The following is a 25637-nucleotide window of genomic DNA, read 5'->3' as shown; positions in this document are numbered from 1 at the left end:
AGCAGTACTCTGGATAGTCTTTTGTCATATTTCGTTTTTTGGCCTTGTCAAACAGCCTGTGAAAGTTCTCCCCTCTAGTAACTAAACTGCTCAGCCTTTCAGATGGTCTTTATTTTAGAAAAACATAAGTAACATGTCTGGATAAGTAAGCTAGATGTTAGAGCGACGTCCTCTACATGTGCGTGTATTTGCAGTATGTGCATTGCCTGTAGTTGCTTTGTTCTTGACTTCCTCCCTCACTGATCCTAAGTATGCATACACATATATTTCCCCTCTCCTTTTTACAAGACCCCTTTGCCCCATCCGAAGGTAGTGCAGAGGCTGCTCCTGAGCTGGACCTCTTTGCTATGAAGCCAACAGAGACTGCTGTTCCTGTAGTTACCCCTACAACTAGCGCAGCCACTCCAGTTCCTGCAACAACTCCTTCTCCAGCTGCTGCTGTTGCTGCTGCTGCTACTGCTACTACAGCTACTGCCACTACCACTACTGCCACCACTTCTGCTACCGCCACCACCTCCGCTCCTCCTGCTCTAGATATATTTGGTGGTAATTTTGTTTTTAACTCTTTGATTCTGGTGGATTGATCTGTCAGGAGTACCAAACAGTCATTGTTGCATGCGTGTTGTGTGCTAGGCTTTCAAACCAGAGAGCCTATTAGTTTCAAATATGATGTGCAAAATTTGAGAGTTCTGCTTTCAGTCCTGCCTTTCAAAAATGAGTTAAAGATGTGTTGTGTTCTTGGCCTTAGATTTATTTGAGTCTGCTCCTGATGCACCTGCAGCACCTAAACCAGATGCTACTCCTAGCATAGATCTCTTTGGTACAGGTAAAGAGAGAATTCTTCCAATGGTCTGCTGCTTTGGTGCTGTGCAATGATATAAACTAACTTGAGTGACACTTACTTCTTGGTTTTTCTTTCTTTTCTGGAAGATACATTTTCATCTCCACCACCTGCGGCTTCTCCTGTGCCTGAGAGTTCTCTCACTGGTGATCTCTTATCTGGTGAGTGCTTGTTTTCACAGGCCTTTCTTCATACTTCCTGGGTTTGGATTTTTTTCCGTAAGTGAAAAAAGGAAAAAAAATCAACTTCCTACCGATTTACATCTTTAAGCTGAAATACTAAGAAATACTAAGTTGTGGATTTGATGCTTTGGTCACAAGATGTGCACCTGTTGAAGATGCAAACCATGAATTGGCTGACACTGAAGTTGAATAAATAATGTGGTTGTTGAAAGAGTAAATCCTTCTCTAAGCATGAGGAAATTCTTAATAAACAATGCTTTCTTTAAAGTACTGTGGTTTTCAGTTGCTGTGTGAGAAATGTAACATTTTCTGTTTGCAGTTCTGAAGACTGTTACCTGAATTTACCAACCCTGTGGTTCTAACTGGTGGAGCCTATATGGCTTTGAAATATTTAGCTATCATTGTTGCCTTGCTGATACTAAATATTATTTATCCTGTGCTCACTGCAGTGGATGCATTTGCAGCCCCCTCTCCTCTACCCACTGCCTCTCCAGCAAAGGTGGATTCTTCAGGTGTGATTGACCTATTTGGTGGTGGGTATTTTTCTTTCCTCACCACTTCAGAGTTGAATCACTTCATTTCAATTACCTTTGCACTTTGCTAAAGCTGCAGGTTTTCCCTTCTCACAACTTTTTTGTGTGGCATTACGGCTGAGACTAGCATGTCCCCTTCTTAGCACAATAACGAACTGCAAATAAACTGTTGGTGTGGTCATTCTGTTGTCATGACACTTGCCATTCTGTCTTCAGTCAGTGCATGTGTGGCTCTTCCTCAGATGTCCAGTGAAAGTCTGCTGTGTCCTTTTTTCTTTCTTTGCAAGTCTCCATGATCATGTTGTTTTCTTTCGGTTCCGTTTCTCAAAGCAGCTGAAGTTTTAAGGGTGACTTGTCTCAAACTGGGTATCTGAGTCACAGGATCTTTGTTGGATTTGACAAGGTGGAAATCAGGATAGGCACAGCCAACTCTAGGTGTGTTGCAAAACAGGAATGTTGCTTAGAGGCAGTGAATTTGAAACATCAGTGAAATATTCCTCTAAAAAGACTTAATGTGAGTCACTAGGTTCTGGCTGGAATTATTCCAAAGTCTGGTTCAGTGCATTCATCTCCAAATGAGTTAACCCTGTTGTCTTGAATGCTGTGCTTTGTATGGGTTTTCTGAGGAGAGGCTTAAACAGAAAAGATTTCTTTCAAGTACTGGTTTGTTGCACCTCCTTTTTTCCACCTGAACTTTGTGTCCATGGTACTGCTCTGCAATAAAGATGGCCAAACACTTTCATTTTGAAGTGGTTATCCTTTCATCTTTTGTTTATGATAAGTGATGAATTGATATATTTAATATTGAACTCTTTACTTTTTCTTGATGCTTTCTGGAATTCCCTTTAGATGCTTTTGGAAGTAGTGCTCCCGAACCCCAGCCCACAACTCAGGCTGCTTCTAGTTCCTCAGCTTCTGCAGACCTACTTGCTGGTAATAAAGAACTTCTAAAAACTTATTATTTTAAAGCAATACTAAGAAGTTGTCTTTTATGTTCCTTGGGTGTAGATAAACTTTTGGAGTGGCATAATATAATCAATCATAAGATTTCTCAGTACTTTAGATATTTTAATTAAAACTAGAGAGATTTATAATGGAGGCAATGTGCCGAAGTACAAGTTAACTTCTTAGATTTTCTTCTTTCCGTACTCTTTGTTTTCCTACCTCCCACACAACTCTTATTTTTCTGTACTGTTCACTGAATATGAGTGTCTGTATAAAGTTTCTTTGGCTGTCTGTAGCAGTACTTAAGCAGTGTTTCAAGCTATGCTTCTTGTTCCTACTGCTAATTATTCTTCATTGCATTGAGTTCATTCAGTTTGGTTGCTTTAAGGGAGGCAGGTTGAACACTTAAGTGTTAGTAGCTTGAATGAATGACTTGGTAGCAGTCTTGCATTCAGCCAAGGAGAGTGGGATGGTGAGAGTACACTTTTCTCAACACAAGGGCATAGAAGTGATAGAGACCCTCTCCTTATACTGGACAAGATGAGGTCTCTGCTAGTGCTGAATGTGACATCACTGTCACACCTTATATCAAAGGTTGAAATAACTGTATCATTGTAGTCTGCATCCTACAGACGAGGAGCTTCCATTGAATTCTGTGTGTACCATTCTCCAAAATTCTTGCTATACCACGTATTGTAGTGGCTATAGTGATTGTGCTAAACAGTTGTCACTCCCACCCATCCCAGTCTGAAGTTTGTAGGCCACATCTTCATCAGGAGGAAGGAAGCTAATGCACTTCAGGTTTGTAGAAGATTTGTCTTAAGTTCTCCCTTGTTTCTGAAAGGTGAATTTGTGTTGTGATTTAAAGTAACTCTACCCCAGCCAAAACCAGCACAATTTGTCAGTAGAATTGGTTGCTAGGTTATCCCTCATGAATTTCAAAGGTGATTTTTAGCTTCATGTTGTACCTTTGTGGCTTTAATTCTGAGCTGGAGTGACAGTCTGCCCTTTATGCTACTGCTAACCCATTCTAGTTACGATGGGCCCTGACGTCAGTTGCTGTCCCTATGTTTGCAGATCTCTCAAGCCAACTCACACTGTATCAAAAGTCCAGCCCTGTGTATGTTTTGCCATTTATATGCTTGTGAGAGGTCCTCTGGTTTAGGAGTGGTACATAGTGTGAGATATTCAGTGTGTAATCTGCTGGGTGCTGTGAGTTGATACAGGTGTGTGCTTGCACACTGAGGCCATCTCAGAAGACACGTTTTCTAGTACCCGCTCTAAGAGTGGGCATCGTCTAGTTGTGCCATAGGAAGGTAGAAGTAGTCTAGATAATAAAAATAATGTATATGTTCATTCTCAATCATTCCAGATACTAGAGATGCAAGTTAGATACTCAAAGTGGTACATAATGTCTAAATGCATGCTAAAGCTTTAGTGCAGACAACTTCAGATTTTAAGGTAGAAGACTACTTTTTGTTTTTATATTCTTCATATGTGCTTCAATAGGTCTTTGTATTAGTTAGTTTATGGATAGCTTAAGACCAAAGATCAAGCTTTAACTGTAGGTTCTGAAACATGCCAGTCATTTGCAGTTATGTGTGGTGTTGGGGGACTGAGTGCGAACATGTTGTTGGACATAAGCTAATTCTGCTTGTGCAAACATTAAAATACAAAATATTTTATGACCTTATCTGTAACTAAGCTTAAATGCAAGTAGAAATTGTGCTCCAGATGGCTTAAACCTCAGCACTGTGGTCTCTGAATTTGAAGAGGTGCACTAAATCAAAACCTAAATTATAAAAGGAATGTTCTAAGTCTAGATACTCGAGCCCACCTTAAGCAGTTGGGATGAATGGATGATTTCTTAAAATTTATTTTATTTTTGCTTTGAATATACATTCAAAAGGGCTCCAAGTAGATTTGAATCTTTTTTTTGGCAAACAGAGAGAGTCTGTAAACATCGCAGCATATTGCTAAGCATTTGTTCAGTCTTGATAATGGCAGATGTATAGCCTGCAGTGTAATCCAGTTTTAAATTTAAGAGTGTCCAGAGTTCATATAGTGGCTGAAGGTTTGTCCTTCATGGTTTATGAGTGTTTGGTTGTACTAAGTGTTTATATGAATATTGTTATGAGTATACTTACTATTCATAGTTGTCTTAAGTGTTGTGCTGTCAAATAAGTTTCTGTTCCTTCTTGACTGATGTAGGAAGTATGGTAGAAATATTTTCCTACTCTTCTAAGCCTTTTAGCAGACGAGACTAGATCTATGCTGATAAATACAACAGTCTAGCCATTTTCCCTTCTAGATCTTTCTATCTAGTTAAACTGTGTGCATGCGTGTTCCAGTATTTACTCCAGTAACATATTCTTACATAAAATCTTACTTGAATGTGTAAATAAAAGCAACCTCAAAATCAGGCAGTTGGGGATGTCCAGACACCACATCTAAATTGGTTGCTGTTGCTTGTGCAGATTTGCTCTGGGTCTTGTGCAAGACCTAGACTACTAGGAACTTGGTCTGTTAAAGGATTTTTATGGCTTTTGTGTCTGATGTTCCTGTTAAATAGTGCAAGGCTAAAAGCTGTGGAATTAAGACCATTTATCATGCAGATTTTCAGCAGATGCTGGCAAATACTCTCTTCTGTAGCTGGAGAAACAGACACTTTATGGGGCTTTGCAAAAGCTTACAGAACTTTCTAAACAGAATCTTAATTATGGATATTGGATCATACCCTTCTGCCAGACTCCTTGTTCTCACTCAGGAAATGGAAAGACAGGCTCTTGAAATGTGATTTAGAATTGCAGTAGTGAATGCCTTTGTCATTCCTGGATCTTGTCAGCCTGCTTCTGGGTCTGATTTTTTTGGAGATTAGTACTTTTCTGCAGATAGTTGAATGTATGGAGCTTTGCCCTGGGACAGGTGATGATCTAGGACATAGCTTGTGTCAAGGATCAAAGGACAGCCCAGCATCAGTGATGCTTCAGCAGATATCTGCTACAGACCTGATCAAGAAGAGGCAGTAGAGGAAGCATTTTTTAAACAGTTGAAGAAAGCATCACTATCACAAGCTTTGGCACTCAGGCAACTTGCATCACCATAGTATGTGCTGAAAGGGAGATAGGGAATACAGCTGGGCATGGATAATCCAGGGGACTTCTGGAATGTACTGGGGAATCTCTTGGTGTGGGTGATCAACATGTACCAGGAGTGAGTTCAGTGGAGAACCACACAGATGTTGACTTGTGCACATGACGTATAAGGAGAGGCTGAGAACTGGGCTGATTCAGCCTTGAGAAGGCAAAAGGGAAGCCTTTTAGGTGTCTAAACTCATGGGAGTATACAGAAAAGACTAACCATGTTCTTCTTGGAGGTGCACAAAGACAGTAAAAAAGGCAGAGTGTGTGGGGAAACTCTGGTTGAATACTCTAACGTATGGTCTGATATGACAACAGGCCATGCAGAGAAGCAATAAAATCTCTTGGAGGTGCCAAGATGCAACCTGATTTGATTAGACTTCCTTTGAGTGGGATGCTGGACTGCCTGACCTCCGGAGGTCTCTTCCAACCTAAATTATCCCATGACAAACCTGTTTCAAGAATAGACCATAGAGAGCTAAAGCAGATCTCTGATCCCACTGTGTTTGTCCACATTCAGGGTTAGCATCTGCAAGCATGTGACTTGCTGTAGACTGGGGTTTGGGTGATAAAGGCTTCTTTGTTCCATTGCACTGAAATAGGCCTAATAAACACAGGGAAGCTCACACAGACTGTTGAAGTGCTCTTTGGACTGCAGAAAGCAAGCCACTGTGCTTTTCCTGTTCCTGCTTCCCTGGCTCCAGCTGGTGCCCTTGGTCAGTGGCATATGAAGGGACCAGTATAGGTTACCATCTGAGTATTTTCAGTCATTACCTGCAATCTGGGAAGCTTCAGCTGAAGGATGTAATTTATGAGGTGTTTCTAGTCAGGTTGTATTCTCCTGGACCTGTAGTGCTTAGTCAGGTTTGTTGTCCTCTCCCAGCTGTGTCTGGGGCCAGTGTATCTGTTCATACAGGCCAGGCGTTCCACAACTAAACCCTGTCTGCCGGAGGTACAGCAAGTTGCTGGCCTGGTGCCCAGGACCCAGTGATGGCACACTGCTCTCATTTGCCCACCCAGGGTTTTGATTTGAATACAGTTATCTAATGCTCACCTGCTTCTCTTCTAAAATATGATGTGTAAATGCTTGCATCCAGTGTGTGCATATATAAATTTCTCTCATTCTTTCAACATTTGTTAAGCGTTTGGCATTTAGTCTTTTTTCTCTAAGAAAGCTAAATTTTCAGAGAGAGCGTCTGAGGGCTCACAGTAGTATTTGATATAATTGAGGCTCACAATTTGAGCATGAGTTCTTTATGTTGAGCTGTGGCCTGTAACATCTTTAAATGTCTGGCAGATGTTTGATTTCACAGCTGGGAAATGTGCTGTTGTCAGTGTTTTTAAGTGTCATGGTCTGGCCAGCAACTCAGGCTCCACACAGCCACTCGCTCACTTTACTCCAGTCTGATGGGGGAGAGAATTGGAATAGTAAGTGAGAAGACTTGTGGTTTGAGATACAGACAGTTTAATAGATAAAGCTGCATGTGCAAACAAAGCAAAACAAGGAATTCATTCCCCACTTCTCGTGGGCAGGCAGATGTTCAGCCATCTCCTGGAAAGCAGGGCTCCATCATGCGTGATGGTTACTTTGAGAGGACAAACTACTTTTTCCCAGAGCTTTATATGCTGAGCATGATGCCATATGGTATGGAATGTCCCTGTCACTTGGGGTCAGCTATCCCAGCTGTGTCTCCTCACAACTTATTGCACATCCCCAGCCTTCTCATTGGTGGTGTGGGGTGAGGAGCAGAAAAGGCCTTCGTGCTGGGCAAGCCCTGCTCAGCAATAATGAAAACATCCCTGTATTATCAATACTGTTTTCAGCAAAAAATCCAAAACATACTCCCATGCAAGCTAACATGGAAAAAATTAACTCTCTAACAGTCAGGACCAACACAGTAAGATATCTGCATACTGTACTGATTGATATATCCTGTGACCATGGAAAGCAGTTTGTGTAAAAGAGTGTTTAGAAAATCTTCAGAATTTTCTTTATTTTCCAATTTTAAAAAACTGACATCCCTGTTGAACTGATAACTAAAGAAAGCTGGAGAAAGCTGAGGAAGAAAGGAATCAGTTGACTGCTTACATAACAGTGGTGCAAACCACTCGGTAAAAGGCAAGTAGTGATAAGGGTTCAGTGTAAGTAGATGATCTCTTCTAAATTGGTAAGTTGTATGGGCACTTATTTTCAACAATCCACATGAAAAGAACATGTATTTACTTTGGAAGAAAATGAAATTTAAAATATTGGACAACATTCTCTAAAGGAGAAATTTCAAATGAGTAAATGTTCAAGCTTTCGTCCAAAGGCAGCAATGATTAGTTGGACAGATAAGGATAGTAGACTGTAAGGCAGGAAGTTCCATGAAAAGAAACTAAAGGCAGTGGTTAAACACTGGCTCATCACTGTCTTGCGGGGCAAAACACTTCCTGTACAGTCTGCTGGTTGTCCAAGTGCTCTTCCTGCTGTATTTGCATAGTCCTGGTTGGAGCTCAGATCTGATCCTTTCTATGCAAGGGCACCTGGAAAATCTGAGGCTAAGAGACTGAAGATACAGTGTAGAGGTCTCATCAATCACTTCAAGAAGAGGTTGACTAGAGAAATGGCTGGTAGACTAAAGAGAATTGAGAAAGTGTCATATTTCTTCTCATTTTGATGGAGTCTTTGCATATTTAATCAGTTTCCAGATCCTGTAGATACAAGTCTTCTTCAATTGCAAGGGAAATCAAATTAAATAGAGGGCAAGGGAGGGATTTTGAGGATAGTCAAGCATTGGAGTGCATTTCTTGTAGCTAGAGAATCATACAATGGTTTGGTATGGAAGGGACCTTAAAGATCATGTAGTTTCAACCCTCCTGCCATGGGCTGGGACACCTGCCACTAGACCATGTTGCTCAAAGCCTTATCTAGCCTGACCCTGAACCCTGCCAGGGATGAGGCTCCATGAATAGGGTATATTTATATAAACATCAGGTTTATAACCTTACATTAACCTTAATCATGGAGATTCTCCACCTTAGAAGCAGTTCAGTTGAGCATGCTGTTGATCCTGCTTTGACATGGGGGCAGGGGGACAGCTTGAAGACATCTTGACCAGGAAAACCAAAATATTTTAAGATGCTGAGAAGGGCTAAACTCGATTAGTAAAACCCTACCATCTGAATTGAGATTCCAAAGTAGTTGATGGGTGATCTATATGCTTTTCTCAAGTTAGTCCTCTACTGCTTTTTTTTCTGAGCTGTTTGTTGCATTCTGCCTGTGAGATTACTTGCGTAGAACAGTAGCGTGTAGAGCTGGAAGAATTGCGTTCTCTCCGCTGCTGGTCTGCCTCTGCAGAAAACTAAGTATAGAACATCAGAGTTTTTATTGGTGACTCTTAGTAAGTCTTTACATTTCCATGGTCATACCTGGCATACCAAGGATGCTTGTGGAGTGCCGAGTTATTTACAATGGTCTAGTAAGAATTATCTGTATCCTTCTGCCCTCTATAGATTGAGCTTTTGTTAAACACAGCCTAATAAGACTGACTCTAATGTCCACACCTCTCTTATGTAACTTTTTAAAGGCTTTGGAGGCTCTTTTATTGCACCCTCTCCATCACCATCCCCAGTCACTCCAGCTCAAACCAGCTTACTACAGCCTAACTTCGATGCAGCTTTTGGGACAACAGCTCCAACAACTGGCGGTTCGTTTGATGCATCAGGTGAGCCACAGGATTTCTTCTTGTGAATTTTCTAACGTGTTTTAGTTAATGTGTTATTGTGTTTAGATGAGTTAATGATACCATATTTAGGATCTGAGTACAAGCAAAATCAGTGAACTCTCTTCTTTCTCTACTGGAAGAACCTCAGGGCAGTGTTTAGGCTGGTGTGTGCCCAAGGGCTCTCTGTACCCATTTTTTATACTACCATGTCAGTAAAATCAAACTAGTGTGAACATCATCCTTGCATGTGCTTAACAGCATGAATTAGGAATTACGCAAGGAAAACGCTATTCTGTAAGTAACTTATATAGGCAAGTCATCTTGCTGCCGCTGCTACAGGTGTTCTTGAGCTTGCATGGCACCTGAGGGTACACACAACAGAAGGTGGCATAGCGTTCTTTGCCTGATTATAAGCCTAAACTTTTATCACTGCTGTCATTTTGTTTGCATCTCTTCCGTTCTATATTTTTCATGCTGGGTCCTTGCTACAAACTTAAAATTGGTGAGTCCTGCAACTGTATAAGAAAAAAAGGTGGAAGTAGTACTGCTGCTTGGGTATTTGGTTGCTTGCCAGTGCACATGCTACCCTTTCCTGTTGACTTAACATTAGCATGTACCTCAAATACAGATCAGAAGATAGAACTCAGGCATGAGATATACCAAGCAGTTTGACTTCAAGGAATCTAAAAAATGAACTTCTGAGTTAGATGACTGGACTAAGGAGGGTAGCACTGTCGGTGTGGATGGTTCTGGTTCCTTCTGATCTCATGTTAGTAGGTTTTCCCAATTCCCTGCTGCTTGCAAGTGAATAGTAACAACTTTAGACTTCCAATCCTGTTGCTGTGAGATGTCAAGGTATAAGACTGCCTTTGCCACAGTAATTCTGACTGGTGTTTGCTGCAAGATGTTCATTTTAAAAGCATTTAAATGAATATCTCCTGACATAATATGTGTGCATCTGACATCTCTCCAAGAATGGTTGTTGGAAAAATAGTGTAGTGTGGAAGTGGTGCTGTATCTATGTAGATTGAATGCTCCAATTAAAGTCCTTTTAGGCATGTCTTCTCATATTAGTTTTCATTGGTATAGATTTTTCAGGATTACTGTACATTCAGTGTCTAGTAAAATGACATGCATGCCCTTGTTGGCATTATTTTTAATGTCAAATGGTGTTTTGGTAAGACCTGTGATGTGGTTGTCTGTGCTATATTTGTTGGAGCAACAGCAAAGTGGCAGGCAGTGCTCTTCTTACCACAGCTGCTCTTCTAACCAACTTTCTTTTCACTTTCAGTTTTTGATGGTTTAGGTGATCTTCTTATGCCAACTATGGTTCCTTCTGGTCAACCTGTAGCACCTACAGCAACAGCAACAGTCACTGCTTCAGCAGCAAGCAAAGGCCTTGGAAGTGATCTTGATTCGTCTCTTGCAAACTTAGTAGGCAGTAAGTGACAAATTTTGGTTTTAAGTGCTGTGGCATGTAGCTGTGTTACTTTTCCATTGAGTCAAATACCTGTATATTTTAGCTTGCTTCAGTATCCTTCTGTTTTGCTGGAGAAACTGGGGAAGCTATTCACAGGAATAAGGCCTGATCCAGATAGCTGGTAGTCTGGGTTTGTGATTTGTCCTTCTTTGTGCCCAGGATCTGAGTCAAATAATGGCATCTGTTTGGTAGGTATGATTTGTAATGTGTGACTGTCTCAGATACATTCCAGGGAGACTTCAGACTCCTAAGTGGATGTGCTCCTGGGTAATAGATGGAAAAGTGAAAATTGTCCAATGTATCTGATAGCATTGTGGAATTTAAGCAGCAAAGCTGGTGGACACAAGTAGTTGGCTTCATGCTTAATGAAAGAAAGAGGAGCAGGGGAGTGATGAGTGTACCAGCACTCAAGAACACCACAGCAAAGATATAACTGATCTTATGATACATACACGTCCATTAGATGTGGGGGGAAACTACTATGCTTAGAAGTTAGCAGAACTCTTAATCCCTTGAAACATCTTCTGCAAGTCATTTGGTATATCCAAGTTTGGGGAGAAAGTCAAACAGCAATCTCTGACTTACAGGACTTGTACTGGTCATATGACAAAAGTATTCTTTAAAATTTAGTTTAAAACTTCTTCCAAAGGATAATTAAGGAAACTATTTGGGATTTCCATGTGTGATAGAGCAGATAAAACAGTGCAAAACTTATAGGTAATGTTCAGATTTATGTGTATTTGAAAATCAACTTTTTATTTCTGTTTGTATAACGAGGAACAGAAACTATTGTTGTCATTCATGGTAAATAGTTTGGTGCTCTTAAATAAGTTAGCGTTTTGTAGACCTAAATATATTGTTACTTTGATTTGCTTATGAAGCAAAAATGCCTTCTCCAAGTGTAAGACATGTACAGGATTTCTCAAATGTTTGTCCTGAAGAATGGGTAGATGTGGCCAGTCCTCTCAGTCCTCTAATGCTGCCTAAAGGAAGATAGCCAAAACTTTTTTACTCTTTTTAAGCCCATGTGCAATGAAATGTAAGCTGTTACTTGGACATTCTTTAATTTACTAAACATGTGACTTCTTTTTTTATTTCTTTTTTTTGTTTCAATTTCAGATCTTGGAATTTCTGGTACTACTTCAAAAAAGTAAGTTCAACTTTGCTTAAAATAAAAGGAAGTTTTCAAATTTACTGTATAGCCTTACATCTATTTCAGTGTTTATTAAGACACAATGAATTGGTTATGTTCCCCTGCTTCCCAATCAGTTCAGAAAAATTCTGGAGAAAGTATTCTATTTGATACAGATTCAGTGAGTAATTAAGGTTCAATGTTCCTGACATAGCTTTTAAACTTGCTGTCTTTAATCTGAGTCTGAGAAATATTTTTTTTCCTGTAAATTACTGTCTTCATATTGAATGGCTGATTTCCAAACAGTTTATAGTGAACAAATTGTTCAGATAATAAATTGTATAGCTCCTCTCAGTAATCTAGGCTAAGATATAATTTGTTATATTTTTACAGATGCTGGATGTAGTTATTGTGTAGGCATTAAAATACTTACAAAATAGAAAAGAAGTTCATTCCATGCAGTGAAAAGCTTCTTTTTGCAAAAAGAAATATTTATAACATTGCATTTATTTTTTTTAATATATCGTCTTAGTCTAGCTCCTCTGTATGCAAGACTTCAAAATGTTTTGTGCCTCTGTGGAGATGATAGGAGGGATATGTATAAACACATCAAGAGGTTTATCCCCAAAAACATATCTTCCTTCAATCTACTTTGTTCAAATTATGTATTTTATTCTGGATAGAGCAGCCTCTAAGAAAACCTGGTTTTGCAACAGCCCTTTTATTCTATGAATGATTTGTTTCTCTTGTATCTGTCAACTTTTTTCAGAACTGAATGCTTTCCTCCTTCAGCTGTCTGAGCAAGATTTCCAGCAATGAAATCACCTTTCAAAGACATCTAGCAGGCAGCTCTACTGCCTGGCCCCAGTAGAATAGGCAGTAGCAGTCACTCTTCCTACTTTGCAAGGGTATATGCAATGTTACCTTCAGTCAATACTAAGTAAAACTTCTCTTTAATTATCACCGCAAAGGCCATAACCATGTAACTGACTTCAGTATAGAGTGTACTGATGTCTACTGCTAACAACCCTTGAAACTGAGTGTCACTAAAAGTATATCCTTCTGTTAATAACTGCATACACCATAAGCTAATGTAGCTGCACGTCTAATGTTAATGTATGCTGCAATCCGTTTTCATTTTCACTGTGGGAGGATGCAAATAATAGCCTGCCTGTCTCCCTCTCTATTAGGGGAGACCTTCAGTGGAATGCTGGAGAGAAAAAGTTAACAGGAGGAGCCAACTGGCAGCCAAAAGTAGCACCTGCAACATGGTCAACTGGTGGTGTCCCAGGTGCTCCATTGGTAGGTAGTTAATCCATAGGTAACGCTGGTATTGAACTATCGATACTTCATGAGATTTTGCAAGCATACATAGGCACTGCTCCAGTCTACTTCAGCTAAAGAAGCTATACAGCTTCTGTATAAATTATATGAATGTTTCAAGACACATTTTTTAAGAACAGATTTACAGCTGGCATAAAGAAATCATTGAGTACACATAAATGAAAAATACACTAACATGTATCAAGATGTTGCTCTACATGTACATTCAAGACCTATGGACATTTCTAAGTGTGTGATTAGCTGTATAAGTCTTGCCAGCATGAGGCCCAGGTCGATTTCCCAAAAAGAAAATGCTATTGATCCAAAGCTGAAGTACTGGAAGGAGGGAAAATAAACAGGTTTTTTTAAAGTTTTCCTGAATGAAGTAGATCAAAATACTACACAGTATTCATACTGATTAGGGGATTGATGTTAGGTTAGAATTGGGTAGCTTATTTAGCAGGATAAAGCAGTCTGTTGGAAAAGTTAAGATTACCCATGACCCTGTAAAAAGATTCGGAAGGCACTAACTTTGAGAGAAGAGGATCGAGTGAAGCTAAATGTCTAGATTTTGGCACAAGAGCAACTTGATCATGAGTAAGCTACAAGAGTAATATGAAGAGGTGTCATACCTGATCTCGTCAAAAGTCTCACAAGGCGTAAATCAACCTCCATTTGAAAAAAGTTGGCTTAGGAAAGGAAAGAAAGAACTCTGAAGGGGTTTCAGTTTCTTACTGCCACAGCTAGGTGTTAACGTGACTCTAAGCATGTTCCTTAACCTTACGGAAGGAACAAGGATTCCTTTACTTCACTGAATGTGTTAGTTGTAACATCAACTTTTTTTCTTAATAGAAAGGCTGGGCAATACTATACAATGTAAGTGAAAATCGTATTTTGTTAATCTCTTTTTATACTTACATACTAAACATGAAGATACTAACAACACCTCACCTGCACTACAGTTATTACTGCTGGCTTAAAACTACCTAACACAGCTCCTCTTGGACTCTCTGGCCAGCAGGCAATTCTCAGGCAATGTGTTGATATGGTAGTAGTAATTAACCATTTCTGTGCTGTGAGCTTGAAAATAATGTCTTCAAACAGTCCTTGCTCTACTTGGATGTGAACTATCTAATGAGTTGTACTGCCCGAATTTTCAAACTTCTTTAAGATCAGCCTGATCTTGTAGTGATTTTACCATCTGATAAGTAACTAGTCTTTCTGGGAAGCTGGGTAGTTTTGATAGCATTTCATTAAACATTTATTATATATATTTCTTCAAAATCATACACTTAGGTATTTTTTGAAACCAGAGAAAGCCAGACCATCAGGAAAAATAAATGTGGAGACCAAAATTAAACTTTTCTTTGTGTCACTGTTGAACTACTTAAGTTTTGATCACTTATTCCCTTCCTTGTGATGTTTCAATTTCTGGATTAAAATCAGCAGAATTTCATAAAAGCCTCTTCCCTGGAGTGACCCTAGTGCTTTGAGGCAAAAGCACATTCATTTTGTGTGGCCATTTTCTTGGCATCTGCCTAACTGAATTTTGAGCTACAATGCATTCCTGTGAATAGTCAAATCAGTGCATCTGATGTCATGAACCTGTGTGTTTCTATTTCTTGCTTTTCATACCTGAGTGTCCAGATGTTTGTTTTAGTCTGCGGACGCTGCTAGCACAGTATAGCTGTTAATTGAAATTCTCCCCAGAAAACTTTCAGACTGCAATAGAGGTTCATAAATTCTCAGCCAGAAAATGTAGGGTGTTTGATTAATGAATCTGGGACAGGTTATCTTGACTTGTCTCCAGCTTCCTGAGAAACTGGCATATTTTAGTGTAGAAGCAAGGATCAACCAAGGGCACTAAATGCAGCATTCACAGAAGTGAACTGTTCAGTGAGTAATTCCAGCACATCTCCAAAGACACACTGTCCTTTGAACTGTAAGTGTGCTAGCTGCTCTCCAAGTGTAGTGGGATATAACTGACTCAAGGTAGGAGATAAGGATGTGGAAGCACAGGCATGACTACACGTGCATCTGTAACAGCTTGAGAGATTGTGCCAATATACTTAGGCCATACAATAGTAGTAATGAAATCCTACTGCCATTTTTAAATCCCTTCCTTGAATGCTTTCTGCCTCTCTTCAGAGTTATTAATAATTTGGATTGTATATATATCTGTGAAAAGTAAATACTGGGATGCTTTCAAGGCCATAAGGAGACTCTGTGCATGGGAAGTTACAGACAAGGGAGTCAAAAGGGATGATATGCAGGTCATGCTAGGTAAGTAGGGTGGGGTGGCCTTGTTCAGAGATGCTCTTATGCTCTATGTCCAGTTGAACTACTAAACTAACAGTTCCCTCTTCCTGAATTCTAGAGAAAGATAGGCTTTTTTATCCCTTGTGTTATTTGAATGAAAATGATAGCAATTCAAGCATAGGAATGAAAAGCATAGCAAGATAAACTAAACTGTCCTTAGTAAAGTATGTAATGGTTCTGATTGTGGCTTATGTGGCTTAACTTACTCTTTAACTTAAAATGAATCTTTGTGTGTAATTGATTTTTTCATTGTATACTAATTGTAGCAGTTATTTGCCTTAGCTTTACAATCTGCTTAAGCTTTTACTAAAATACAGTGCTGCAATAAGTGCTATAGTGTGTTAGCTGTTGTGAAATTGGAACCCTTTCTTATACAGTGTAGAAGGAAGTGGAAAGTGTGTGTTTTCTTGGTCCTATTTTGTGTTATATTCAGTAAATGGACTATTCATGAAGAGAATGAAGTCTGTCATCCTTGCTTTCTTATGAAGAAGCAAGCTGAGCATCAGCATAAGGACTCATTCAGCTCTCTCATTCTTTGAAGCCTTGTGGTTTTGAGGTTACATATGTGCTGCATAACAGTCCTACTTTCCAGAACAGCTTTGAGAATGCTGGAGACTGTGTGGTTTCCAGATGGTTGGTGTTAGATTCTTGGTTTTTTACTTTTTTTAATCTATTTTTTAGGCAGGAGGTGTGCCTCCAGCAAGTGCTGTTCCTGCTGCAGGAGGTACTCCACCTGTCCCACAGCCAGGAGCAGCATTTGGGATGGTGAGTCTCGTCTGTTACACTGCTCTCCTTCCTCCATCCAGAACCCTGCTGACTCCATGTTAATTTACAGCCCCCAGCAGGTGCAGGCATGCCCATGATGCCTCAACAGCCAGTGATGTACGGGCAGCCTATGATGAGGCCCCCCTTTGGAGCTGCCACTGGCCCTGGTGTACAGGTAAGCGTTACTGATTGCTCTCCATTTCTCTAGAAAGTAGCTTATGTGTATGCATTATCTCAGTTTAACTCTAGCTGTAGAGCTGTAAATGAGATGCCTTACAGAAATCAGCTGCCCAACTTGCAGCGGATCACATGAACCAGTTGCTTTGTGTGAGACCAATGAAACAGGTTTGAAAAATCTCCAGCAGCTAACTAAATTCAAGTTCTGGGAGATGTTTGGGTAAAGCTCAAAGTGGAGTTGATGGGCGTTCCTATCCTGTTCACAGCCTATCATAATTTACTAGAGCTGTACTTGGCGTCTTTCCTCCCAGCCCAACAAGAGACTCCTCAGAAAACCAGCCTTCTATTTATGAACAAGCTAAGATCTCCAGTTCTTCCATGACAGCTGTTTCTCAATAAATACAACCTTATTTGTTTCAGGCTGGTAGCTTGCTAGGTATCTTTCAGTGCAAAACAACTGCATTCAAATATGAATTACCACAGTGTGTGCAACATTGGAGTTCACACGTTTCACAGCAATGCACAGATTTAAATACTGTGAAGTTTTTTTTCTAACTTACATTATGGTAGAGGAATGCAAAGGAATAATCTTGATCACTGTGCTCTTTTTTAAGTGGGAGATCCATGACTGCTTTAGTTTTTCTTGTTTTTAAACTATATCTGACTTTGTGACATTCACATATTTCAACATAGAGGGAACAAAAGTTTGGCCATTTAAAACTAAAGCGAACATATTTTTAATTCTACACTAATTAAAAATAAGCAGGAGACATTGTGTCACAAGTTACTGGTTGCCGGGGGGATGAGGCCCTTCTTTAATATGCTGGAAAAACCTAACAGGGTAATTATTGGTGAAGGAGGTTGAGTAGTGGAGCCATGCCATCCCTCCTTTTGAAGTGAGTATTAACAGCTGCCTTCCATAGTTTCCTAAGAATTTTTTTAAACTGGATGCTCATAAATTTGGAAGTGTAGCATCATGTACCCACTGTGATGCAAAGCTTTTAGATCCTAGCCAGTAGGCAATACAGCATTAGCTATAATACCTGTTCCAGGCTATTTTTTCAAAGTAGATTTTGGTTTATAATAACTCTGAAAAGAAAAGGACCCATCCAGAGGAGAGGCAGGGAATGACTTCGCTGTAGTATTTTGCTTCTTTGTGAGTCAGAAGTCCATCTTGTCTTTCAAGTAAGGTGGGAGATGGAAATTGATGCTTCAGCTCTAAAAATCTCACTCATAACCCTGGAAACCAAGTCACCTCCCTTGTTTTGCAAATATTAAGCAACCAACATGTAGCAAACCACACTTTTTAAGTAGGGAACTACATTCCCAATGAGGCTTGTCAGGGTTTTCCATGTGGAAATGGTAAGATCTTGAAACTGCTCCAAGTAAGAACGTACTTGGTCTTGCTGTTCCTCCCACCTTAAACTATCTCTGCACTTACCAAGAATAATATTGTGGGACATAGACAATTTTTCTAGAAGAGTAGTCATCAAGATGCCAGGGCTACATACAAAATACCTCTTGTGCCCCGAGTTAAGGAAGGGATAGGGAGGAGTGAAGACAGGATAAGAGAATCATTTGATCACCATAGTAAGAAGTGTTGCATGGAACTTGAAAACTGACATTTTCTATGGAATAACTGATGCTTTTTACCTGCCAAAGGAGGAAACTTGTATAATCTAGTCATGTTTTTACTACACTTTGGACTCTTATTTACATTACCAGTGTAGAATAACTTGTACTTAAATGCCAGTTGCTGGAATTTTCAGTCGTGCTCTGCTGCATGTACTCTGCTTACTCTGCACCTTGGTGTTAAACATCTAACAATTGCTTATCTTCTGTCTGGATTGGTGATCCTGACATCATTCTGTCTTACAGGCAGAGTGTGATTTGAAGCTGTGCTAATTAGGATCTACAGTGTCTATAGCCTTATCCATTAAACCTGCCACACATTGTTAACCCTGTAGTACGGATGGAATCTAAACAATGCTTGAGTAAAGTGGCACCATGCTGAACTTGGAGAAAAATGAGAATTTAGCATGCTTGTCATGCGCTTGTGTGAGAACTGTCTATGTTTATCTAACGCTTGTGTGTTCTTGTCTGCTTTGTTTTTTTCCTGCCTTCCTGGCTGGCATCTGTTAGCTTTCTCCAAGCCCAACTCCTGCTACTCAGAGTCCCAAGAAACCTCCAACAAAGGACCCATTAGCGGATCTTAACATCAAGGATTTCTTGTAAACGATAAGGTATTCTGTGACTGCCTGCTTAAGCATGTCACACTGTGGTACACGTCTGGCACACAGATGTTGTTTAGGCCAGTAGGTTGAATATGACTGATAAAACAGTAGCTGCAGAGATAGATAGAAACATGCACTGATAATGAAAACTGAAATCTCTGTCCACACTCTTAATTTTGGCTTGAAAGCTTGACTTTTAACTACATTTTTTGCCAAAAGTGACTGCCAGGAAACATTATCTTCAACCTGTAACTTCCATTTTTACCTTGCTTCTATTAAATCTAAGGATTCAGGTTTGGGTTTTTTCCTAAATTAATACTGAAACATATAGAATTATAACAGGGTACAAATTCTGAGGGGGGAAATGGTGTTGAAGAGGCATATTCCAGTCTTGTGGGTGTTGAAACAGATTTTGTATAACAGGTGTAAAGGTTTCAAAAGAGGAAAACCTAACCAACTTACGTGTTCTGGTCATGAAGGGAAGGTTATTTGCATATTTTAACTGCTGCCAGCTAATGTTTTCCCCTGCCATACAATTTTTCAAGGCATTGCTTTTACGAATGCTAAGGCATGAGGTCCTGAGCAGGGCTGTATAGAACAACGGTGGGGAAGAACAGAGGAGTAAATGTAAAGAGAAAATGGAGGAGAAGCGAAAAAACAGTACTGCAGAATGGAAGGGAAAAAATACCAAAATATTACTGTGGGGGTTTTGGAGAAGGATGTTAAATGTCAAATTGAATTGAACACTAATGCCAATTAAAAAATAAGAATGCAGAAGTAAGGCAGGCATTTTATAATTAAGACTAGAATAATTCGCCAGGTGAGTGGAGGACAACCATTACATAACTTTAAAGCCTTCTTCATGAGTCACTTTTCTTTCTTCCTAGAGCTTAATTCTAAACCTCCTCTGCACTGGAGTTGGCAGCAGTGGATGGAATTAGCCTGCTCTTAGCAGGCATCACCCAGTCCCACTTCACCTTTCTCCAAATTCCAGCCACGGGAAGGTGTACATGGCACTTGGTGGAGATGGCCAGGAGTGGGGATGCACCTTCATTCCTGGGACTCACTGCTTCCAACTAGTATTTATAGTAGAGAGATAACTAATATATATAGTAGAGAGATTCATAACTGTCTGTGGGAAGATTCTGCTTCATTAAAAACTGATAGCAAATCCTTGAAGGTGTGAAGAGATGAGCAGATTTGGTGATCTTTTCTAGCATGTGCTTTACTAACTCAGTACTCCAGTTTTCATCTAATACTTTTCTATATTCACAGCTGCAGTTTTTCTGACTGGATGCTAAAAACGTGAGTTTGGAGTCTACAATTGGATGCTCAGAGTTTCAAAGTGAGCCACCAGTACCAAACCTAGCGCTTACTCAGATTTTCTCTTCCTCCTGAAACGTGTAGCACAGCTGTGAAAGTGAACATTAGGAATGTGTACTACCTTAGCTGTTATCCCTACTCTCTCTTGGAATTTGTGTACTTGGGTTATTTGTGTTTTACAATTTAAACAATGGATGTATGTTTCTGATGCCTTCTAGTGCTTTTCTGAACCTATCCCATGGGGGCAGATTATGCAGCTGTTGTTTGGTGAGCCATTTGGAGCTATGTCTGTGGTTTTTGAAGGTTTCAATGTATATAACTTTTTGAGGACACCTAAAATTTCCCTAGGACTCAATTTCTCCTTTATCTGTTATAAAGCATAGTGTGATAATACCAGATAGTAAAGAAAATACTTAAGAAATTGTGCAGGATACTTTTTTTTTCCCCAGTCACAGGAATCTCAATTGTGGTGAAAAAAATGTTTTATTTTTGTGGCACTGTATATGTTAAGATAATTTAAAGTAATATAAAGGAAAACTTCCATAACAAATACTTTTTCAATGATTTATCAAGAATGAAAAATCATGTCTGAAAAGTACCATATTTATTGCTGTTTTATTTTAAAATCTATTTTAATTATTTGAGTTTTTGCATTTAAAATTGACATACTCATCAGTTCTTGCTAAATGCACTGAAAATAAGTAAAGGGTCAGTTTCTCTCCATGCAGTTGGGAAAAAGCAACCATAGTTGTACTGGCATTAAGGGATTTCAAATACGAGAGCACTTTTTGGTATATCTGTAGTCAAAACATTACAAGTGATGTTACTCATCTCTGTTCAGTTCTTATGTACATCTCTTAATTTAGTGCTTACCTGTGTATGCCTTAGGCTAGTGTTTTCTCCATTGCCCCGAATGCGCTGTGAGTAGCTTTTGTACTATTGGTGATTAGATTTAATTCTGATCCAGAGATCCATGCCCTTTACTGTACATACTGTGTTTCTTTAATTTTTGTTTGTTCTCATACTGTTTCTGCTGATGGCTTGGTGTAAGATCTTGACTCTTCAATGAGGTCACTGTTGATCAGTGTTACAAGTGGCTTGGCAGTTCTCTGTAAAAGCATATTGGGTTGGAAAGATATTCACCTAAAGTCTTTCAAATGAACTATTTAATCAATGTATGGTACCATTAAAAGTGGTTGTATCTGAATTTGCTGTGGGGATAACACTGTAATGGGAAAGTTCTATAAAAAGCTGATTTCAAAATGGCTTTTCTTTGTATTTCAGTTAAAAAAAAATCCCAAACAGGAAAAAAAAAAAGAAAACAAAAAACCCCAGTGCATGTGTGCCCTCTGAGATGCAATAAACACCTTGATCAAAGTAAATATCTTGTTGCCAGTTTCATAATCATTGAGATGTTGAGCACAATAATGTACTTTGAAAGGGGAAAAATGTGTATAGGTCCTGACACTGATTGCTGAGGCTGTTGCATATGGTAATGACTTTTATAGAATCATAGAATCATTTTGGTTGGAAAAGATGTCTGAGATCATGGAGTCCATCTGTTAATCTAACACTGTCAAGTCCACCACTCAACCATGTTCCTAAGTGGCACATCTACACATCTTTTAAATACCTCCAGGGATGGTGACTCCACCACTTCCCTGGGCAGCATGTTCCAATGATTGACCACCCCTTCCATGAAGAAATTTTTACTAATATCCAATCTAAACCTCCCTTGCTACAACTTGAGACCATTTCCCCTCGTCCTGTCTCTTGTTACCTGGGAGAAGAGGCCGACCCCCACCTGGCTCGAACCTTATTAAAGGTAGCTGTATAGAGCAATAAGGTCTAAACCTCCAGGCTGAACACCCCCAGCTCCTTCAGCCACTCATCGTAAGACTTGTACTGCGGACCCTTCACCAGCTTCATTGCCCTTCTTTGGACATGCTCCAGCACTTCAATGTCCTTCTTATAGTTAGGGGCCCAGAACTGGACACAGCACTCAAGGTGCACCCTCATCAGTGCCAAGTTCAGGAGGACAATCTCTGCCCTGGTCCTGTTGGCTAGACTGTTTGCGATACAAGCCAGGATGCCATTGGCCTTTTTGACCACCTGGGCACACTGCTGGCTCATCTTCAGCTGCTGTTGACCAACACTCTCAGGTTCTGTTCTGCTGGGCAGCTTTTCAGGCAGTCTTCTCCAAGCCTATAGCACTGCACAGGGTTGTTGTGACCCCAGTGCAGGACCTGGCACTTGGCCTTATTGAGCCTCAAACCTTTGACTTTGGCCTGTCCATCTAGCCTGTCCTAATCCCTCTGCCCTTCTACCCTCCAACAGATTGATACTCTTGCTCAACTTGGTGTCATCTGCAAAATTACTGAGGGAGCACTCGATCCCCTTGTCCAGATAATTGATAAAGATTAAACAGGACTGACCCTAATACTGAGCCCTGAGGAGCGCTACTTGTGACCAACTACCAGTTGGATGTGGCACCATTCACCACTACTCTTGGAGATCTCATTGCAGTTATAACTTCCTTGTGGAGGGAAGTGGAGGGACAGGCACTGATCTCTTCTCTGTGGTGACCAGTGACAGGACCCGAGGGAATGTCCTGAAATTGTGTCAGGAGGTTTAGGTTGGGTATTAGCAAAACGTTTTTCACCCAGCCAGTGGTTAGGTGCTGGAACAGGTTCCCCAGGGCAGTGGTCACAGCACCAAGCCTGACAAGAGTTCAAGAAGTTCTTGGACAATACTCTGTGGGGCACATGGTGTGATTCTTGGGGATGGTCCTGTGCAGGGCCAGGAGTTGGACTCAATGATCCTTGTGGGTCCCTTCCAATTGGCATAGTCTGTGATTCTGTGACTCCAAGGGTGGACCACAGGGGTTGCTTCTTGTCCTCTGCAGCATGAGCACAGCTCTGCTTCAGGGCTCCACTGGGCCCTTGAGGCTCACTTCTTGCCTGCTGCCTTTGCACCTCCCAGACACCACTCATGTCCTGGCTTGCTCTAGCTCCCTTTCCCATCATTGGCCAAGAAGCACAGTGCAGCAGTGTTTAGAGGGCAAAAAGTAGGATTGGCATAGGTGTAGTGCTTTGGAAAATACCACATACCACTTCCTCTTCCTCCTCATCTTTTGTGAGTGATTAGTCCTTGTAGGAATACATACATTTCCAGAAGAATGTGTAACGGGAAGTTAGAACTCATTTCGCTAGGAAGGCTTTCTGCCTAGGTGATGGCTCTTTCTCAAAGGCAGTTTCAGTGCTTTCCCCCCCTCTGCCCCCTGCATAGCAAGAAAAGTTCTCAGCTTGGCTCTCTGGTATGCACAGAGATAACGTGTTTGCAGACATGTACAAGGCCTCCTTGGGCCAGAGAGAGTGCAGGAGAAGAGAGAAAAGATACAAAAAGCCTTGGAGGAAGAGGGGCTTTGCCTTTTGCCCCTGGGGCACGCCCCTGGGGCACGCCAATGCGTGCACCATTATAAAAAAGTGGTCCTTGCATCTGAAATAAACCTTTTTTTTAAATCTTCCACTGCTTTGGCATTTTTGGGAAGAACACTAGTGTATGTTCACCTTACAGTCCCAATCCTCATTCTTCAAATTCTCATTCTTCAGATAATGGGGACCAGTATATGAGTATTTCATCCTAAGATGTGACACTGATGACAGTCCTTTCTTCTCACAGGCTGCTTTCCCGTTCCTGGCAGTTGCTGATCTTTAAGCAGTACAGGAGAGATCCATACAAAGCCAGACTGAGCACAAAGCCACCAGTAAAATGGGGATTGGGAGAGAAGAATTCTCTAGTTTAACCTTTAATGAAGCCTCAGGAGGCTTCATGAAAGCTCTTCTTCATTTCCTTAAACTAGAGTAGTATTGAAACAGTGGAAGTTCATAATACTGGTCCTGATTTCTTTCCTATGACGTATCATTCAACAGCTAATTGTGAGCCAGCATAACTGTAATCCTACAGGAATTGCTTGTGCTATAGTTTGTCTTAGGACAGGATGGAAGGAGAAGAAACCCTTTCATATAGTTAAGTGCAATAAAGTTGTTCTGGTATGAGATGACTAACTAAAGACCTCCTTGATTTAGTAACTAAATGATGTGATGAAGCAGTACTGAATGCCAAGGGCTGCTTCAAAGTACTTCATAGACAAGAAAATACTGAAATGCCTTGATCATGCTCTGGTAAGATTTGAACCTTGAATTGGATTTCAAAGACACTTCAAAGTTATGCAACTAGTAGAGGAGTTCCACTGTCTAAGAGGTTTTTTTGGTTATTCATTTGTGTTTTTACTTGCTAGTACATTGGTATTCTGAATCTACTAAATTTGATCTTGGAAAGGTTGATTTTATACCTCAGCTTTTTGATGAGTGCTCTGTTGCGTTAGGGTTTTCTGTCTTAGAAATTGGTAAGGCTCAGCAAATCGCTGTGTTTTCTCACTATTTGAGCATGAAGACCTGGAAAAGGTCAGTTCCTGCGCCCCCAGAAAGGCTCACCATGGTTTTGTCCACCCTGCCTATGTGCTATGTTTGCCAAATGCAAGGAACACTTGATTTCTTACCAATGTGTTATGCATGTCTTCTCAAAGTGAGGACAGCATTTTCAGAGGAGCATCATAACCAAACAGGTAAATATATTTATACCAGTTCAGTAGTGTCTCATTTAAATTAGAGATGATGAACTACTATTCACTGAATTGCAAATGAGTGTTTGTGATGTCACATGTTTCAAAGGGCCAAACCTCAGAATGAGGGCATTCTCCTGGCCAGGTACATGCCCCTGCTATACAGTAACCAACTTTCTGCATCAGCTTCTTCCATGTCAACAACCTTTGGTCCTCATTTTTCTTAGTCTTCTGTAGATCTCATGGCCAACAGCTCTCTGTGTGTGTGTGTATGTTTGTCATTCAGTATCCTGTGAAGAAATAGAAGCCTGGACAGAAACTTGGTGGAAGAACATCTGTAAGCTTGATCACTGTGGGAAGTAGAACCAGTGTATTTTCTCAGTATGCTGAGTAAGGCTAAACAAAAGTCACTTGCTCTCCTTGGCACAAAGGAATTATAAAATCTGGCTTGTGAGGAAAACACGTGGTCATCTCCTGGCCTCTAGACAAGAACATGTTCTTGTTTTATCATCTGAGTTTCATCATCCAGACATGAATGCATCTGTGTCCTGCTATGACTAACTACTTTTCAATACAAGCTATAGGGAAGAGTGGGTGGGGAGTAGAGCTCTCATCTGTGGAAGAAAAAAACTGTCTCCTTCCCCTGCATTTTCACGAAGGGAGGACAGATTTCAGACAGCTGGTACGTCCCTTACCCAAGTGCTTGCTGTCTTGTGTGCTGGCTTCTTTAGAAGCTGGCACCTCTGCCCACATGAGACTTTTATAGCTCCCCCTTAAGCCATGAGTGCCCTAGGGAGTTGTAAATACCTGGAGAACATGAAATCATTTTACTGTAGAGGTCTGAACAAAAACCCCAACTCATTCTGCGGAACTGACTCGGTTTTTTGACTGTTTGAAGTTAGCATTGCCTCC

At 40.4% G+C, this 25637-nt stretch overlaps 1 protein-coding gene across 5 annotated transcripts in view; it reads left to right on the top strand.

The window, feature by feature from the left end:
• The window catches only part of SNAP91 (synaptosome associated protein 91), a 68444-nt gene extending 46961 nt beyond the window's left edge, over positions 1 to 21483 (top strand). For 3 of the 5 annotated variants that reach the window (XM_017825956.1, XM_017825976.1, XM_017825949.1), the window contains 13 exons: positions 289 to 546; positions 749 to 826; positions 931 to 1002; positions 1473 to 1556; positions 2406 to 2489; positions 9211 to 9348; positions 10640 to 10789; positions 11948 to 11978; positions 13151 to 13262; positions 16284 to 16367; positions 16438 to 16542; positions 18687 to 18787; positions 20054 to 21483. In XM_017825956.1, coding sequence (XP_017681445.1) covers positions 289 to 546; positions 749 to 826; positions 931 to 1002; positions 1473 to 1556; positions 2406 to 2489; positions 9211 to 9348; positions 10640 to 10789; positions 11948 to 11978; positions 13151 to 13262; positions 16284 to 16367; positions 16438 to 16542; positions 18687 to 18779 — 1289 coding nt within the window. In that variant the 3' untranslated portion in view covers positions 18780 to 18787; positions 20054 to 21483. The remainder of the gene's footprint in view (positions 1 to 288; positions 547 to 748; positions 827 to 930; positions 1003 to 1472; positions 1557 to 2405; positions 2490 to 9210; positions 9349 to 10639; positions 10790 to 11947; positions 11979 to 13150; positions 13263 to 16283; positions 16368 to 16437; positions 16543 to 18686; positions 18788 to 20053) is intronic. The other 2 variants (XM_017825964.1, XM_017825966.1) reach the window with 2 other exon arrangements.
• The last annotated feature ends 4154 nt before the right edge of the window (positions 21484 to 25637 follow it).

Source organism: Lepidothrix coronata, unplaced genomic scaffold (genome assembly GCF_001604755.1).
Source record: "Lepidothrix coronata isolate B3197 unplaced genomic scaffold, Lepidothrix_coronata-1.0 Scaffold4, whole genome shotgun sequence".
In the NCBI taxonomy this organism is placed as follows: Eukaryota; Metazoa; Chordata; class Aves; order Passeriformes; family Pipridae; genus Lepidothrix; species Lepidothrix coronata.
Note: the sequence above shows the minus strand (reverse complement) of the source record. Positions and strands in the feature narration are given on the sequence as shown.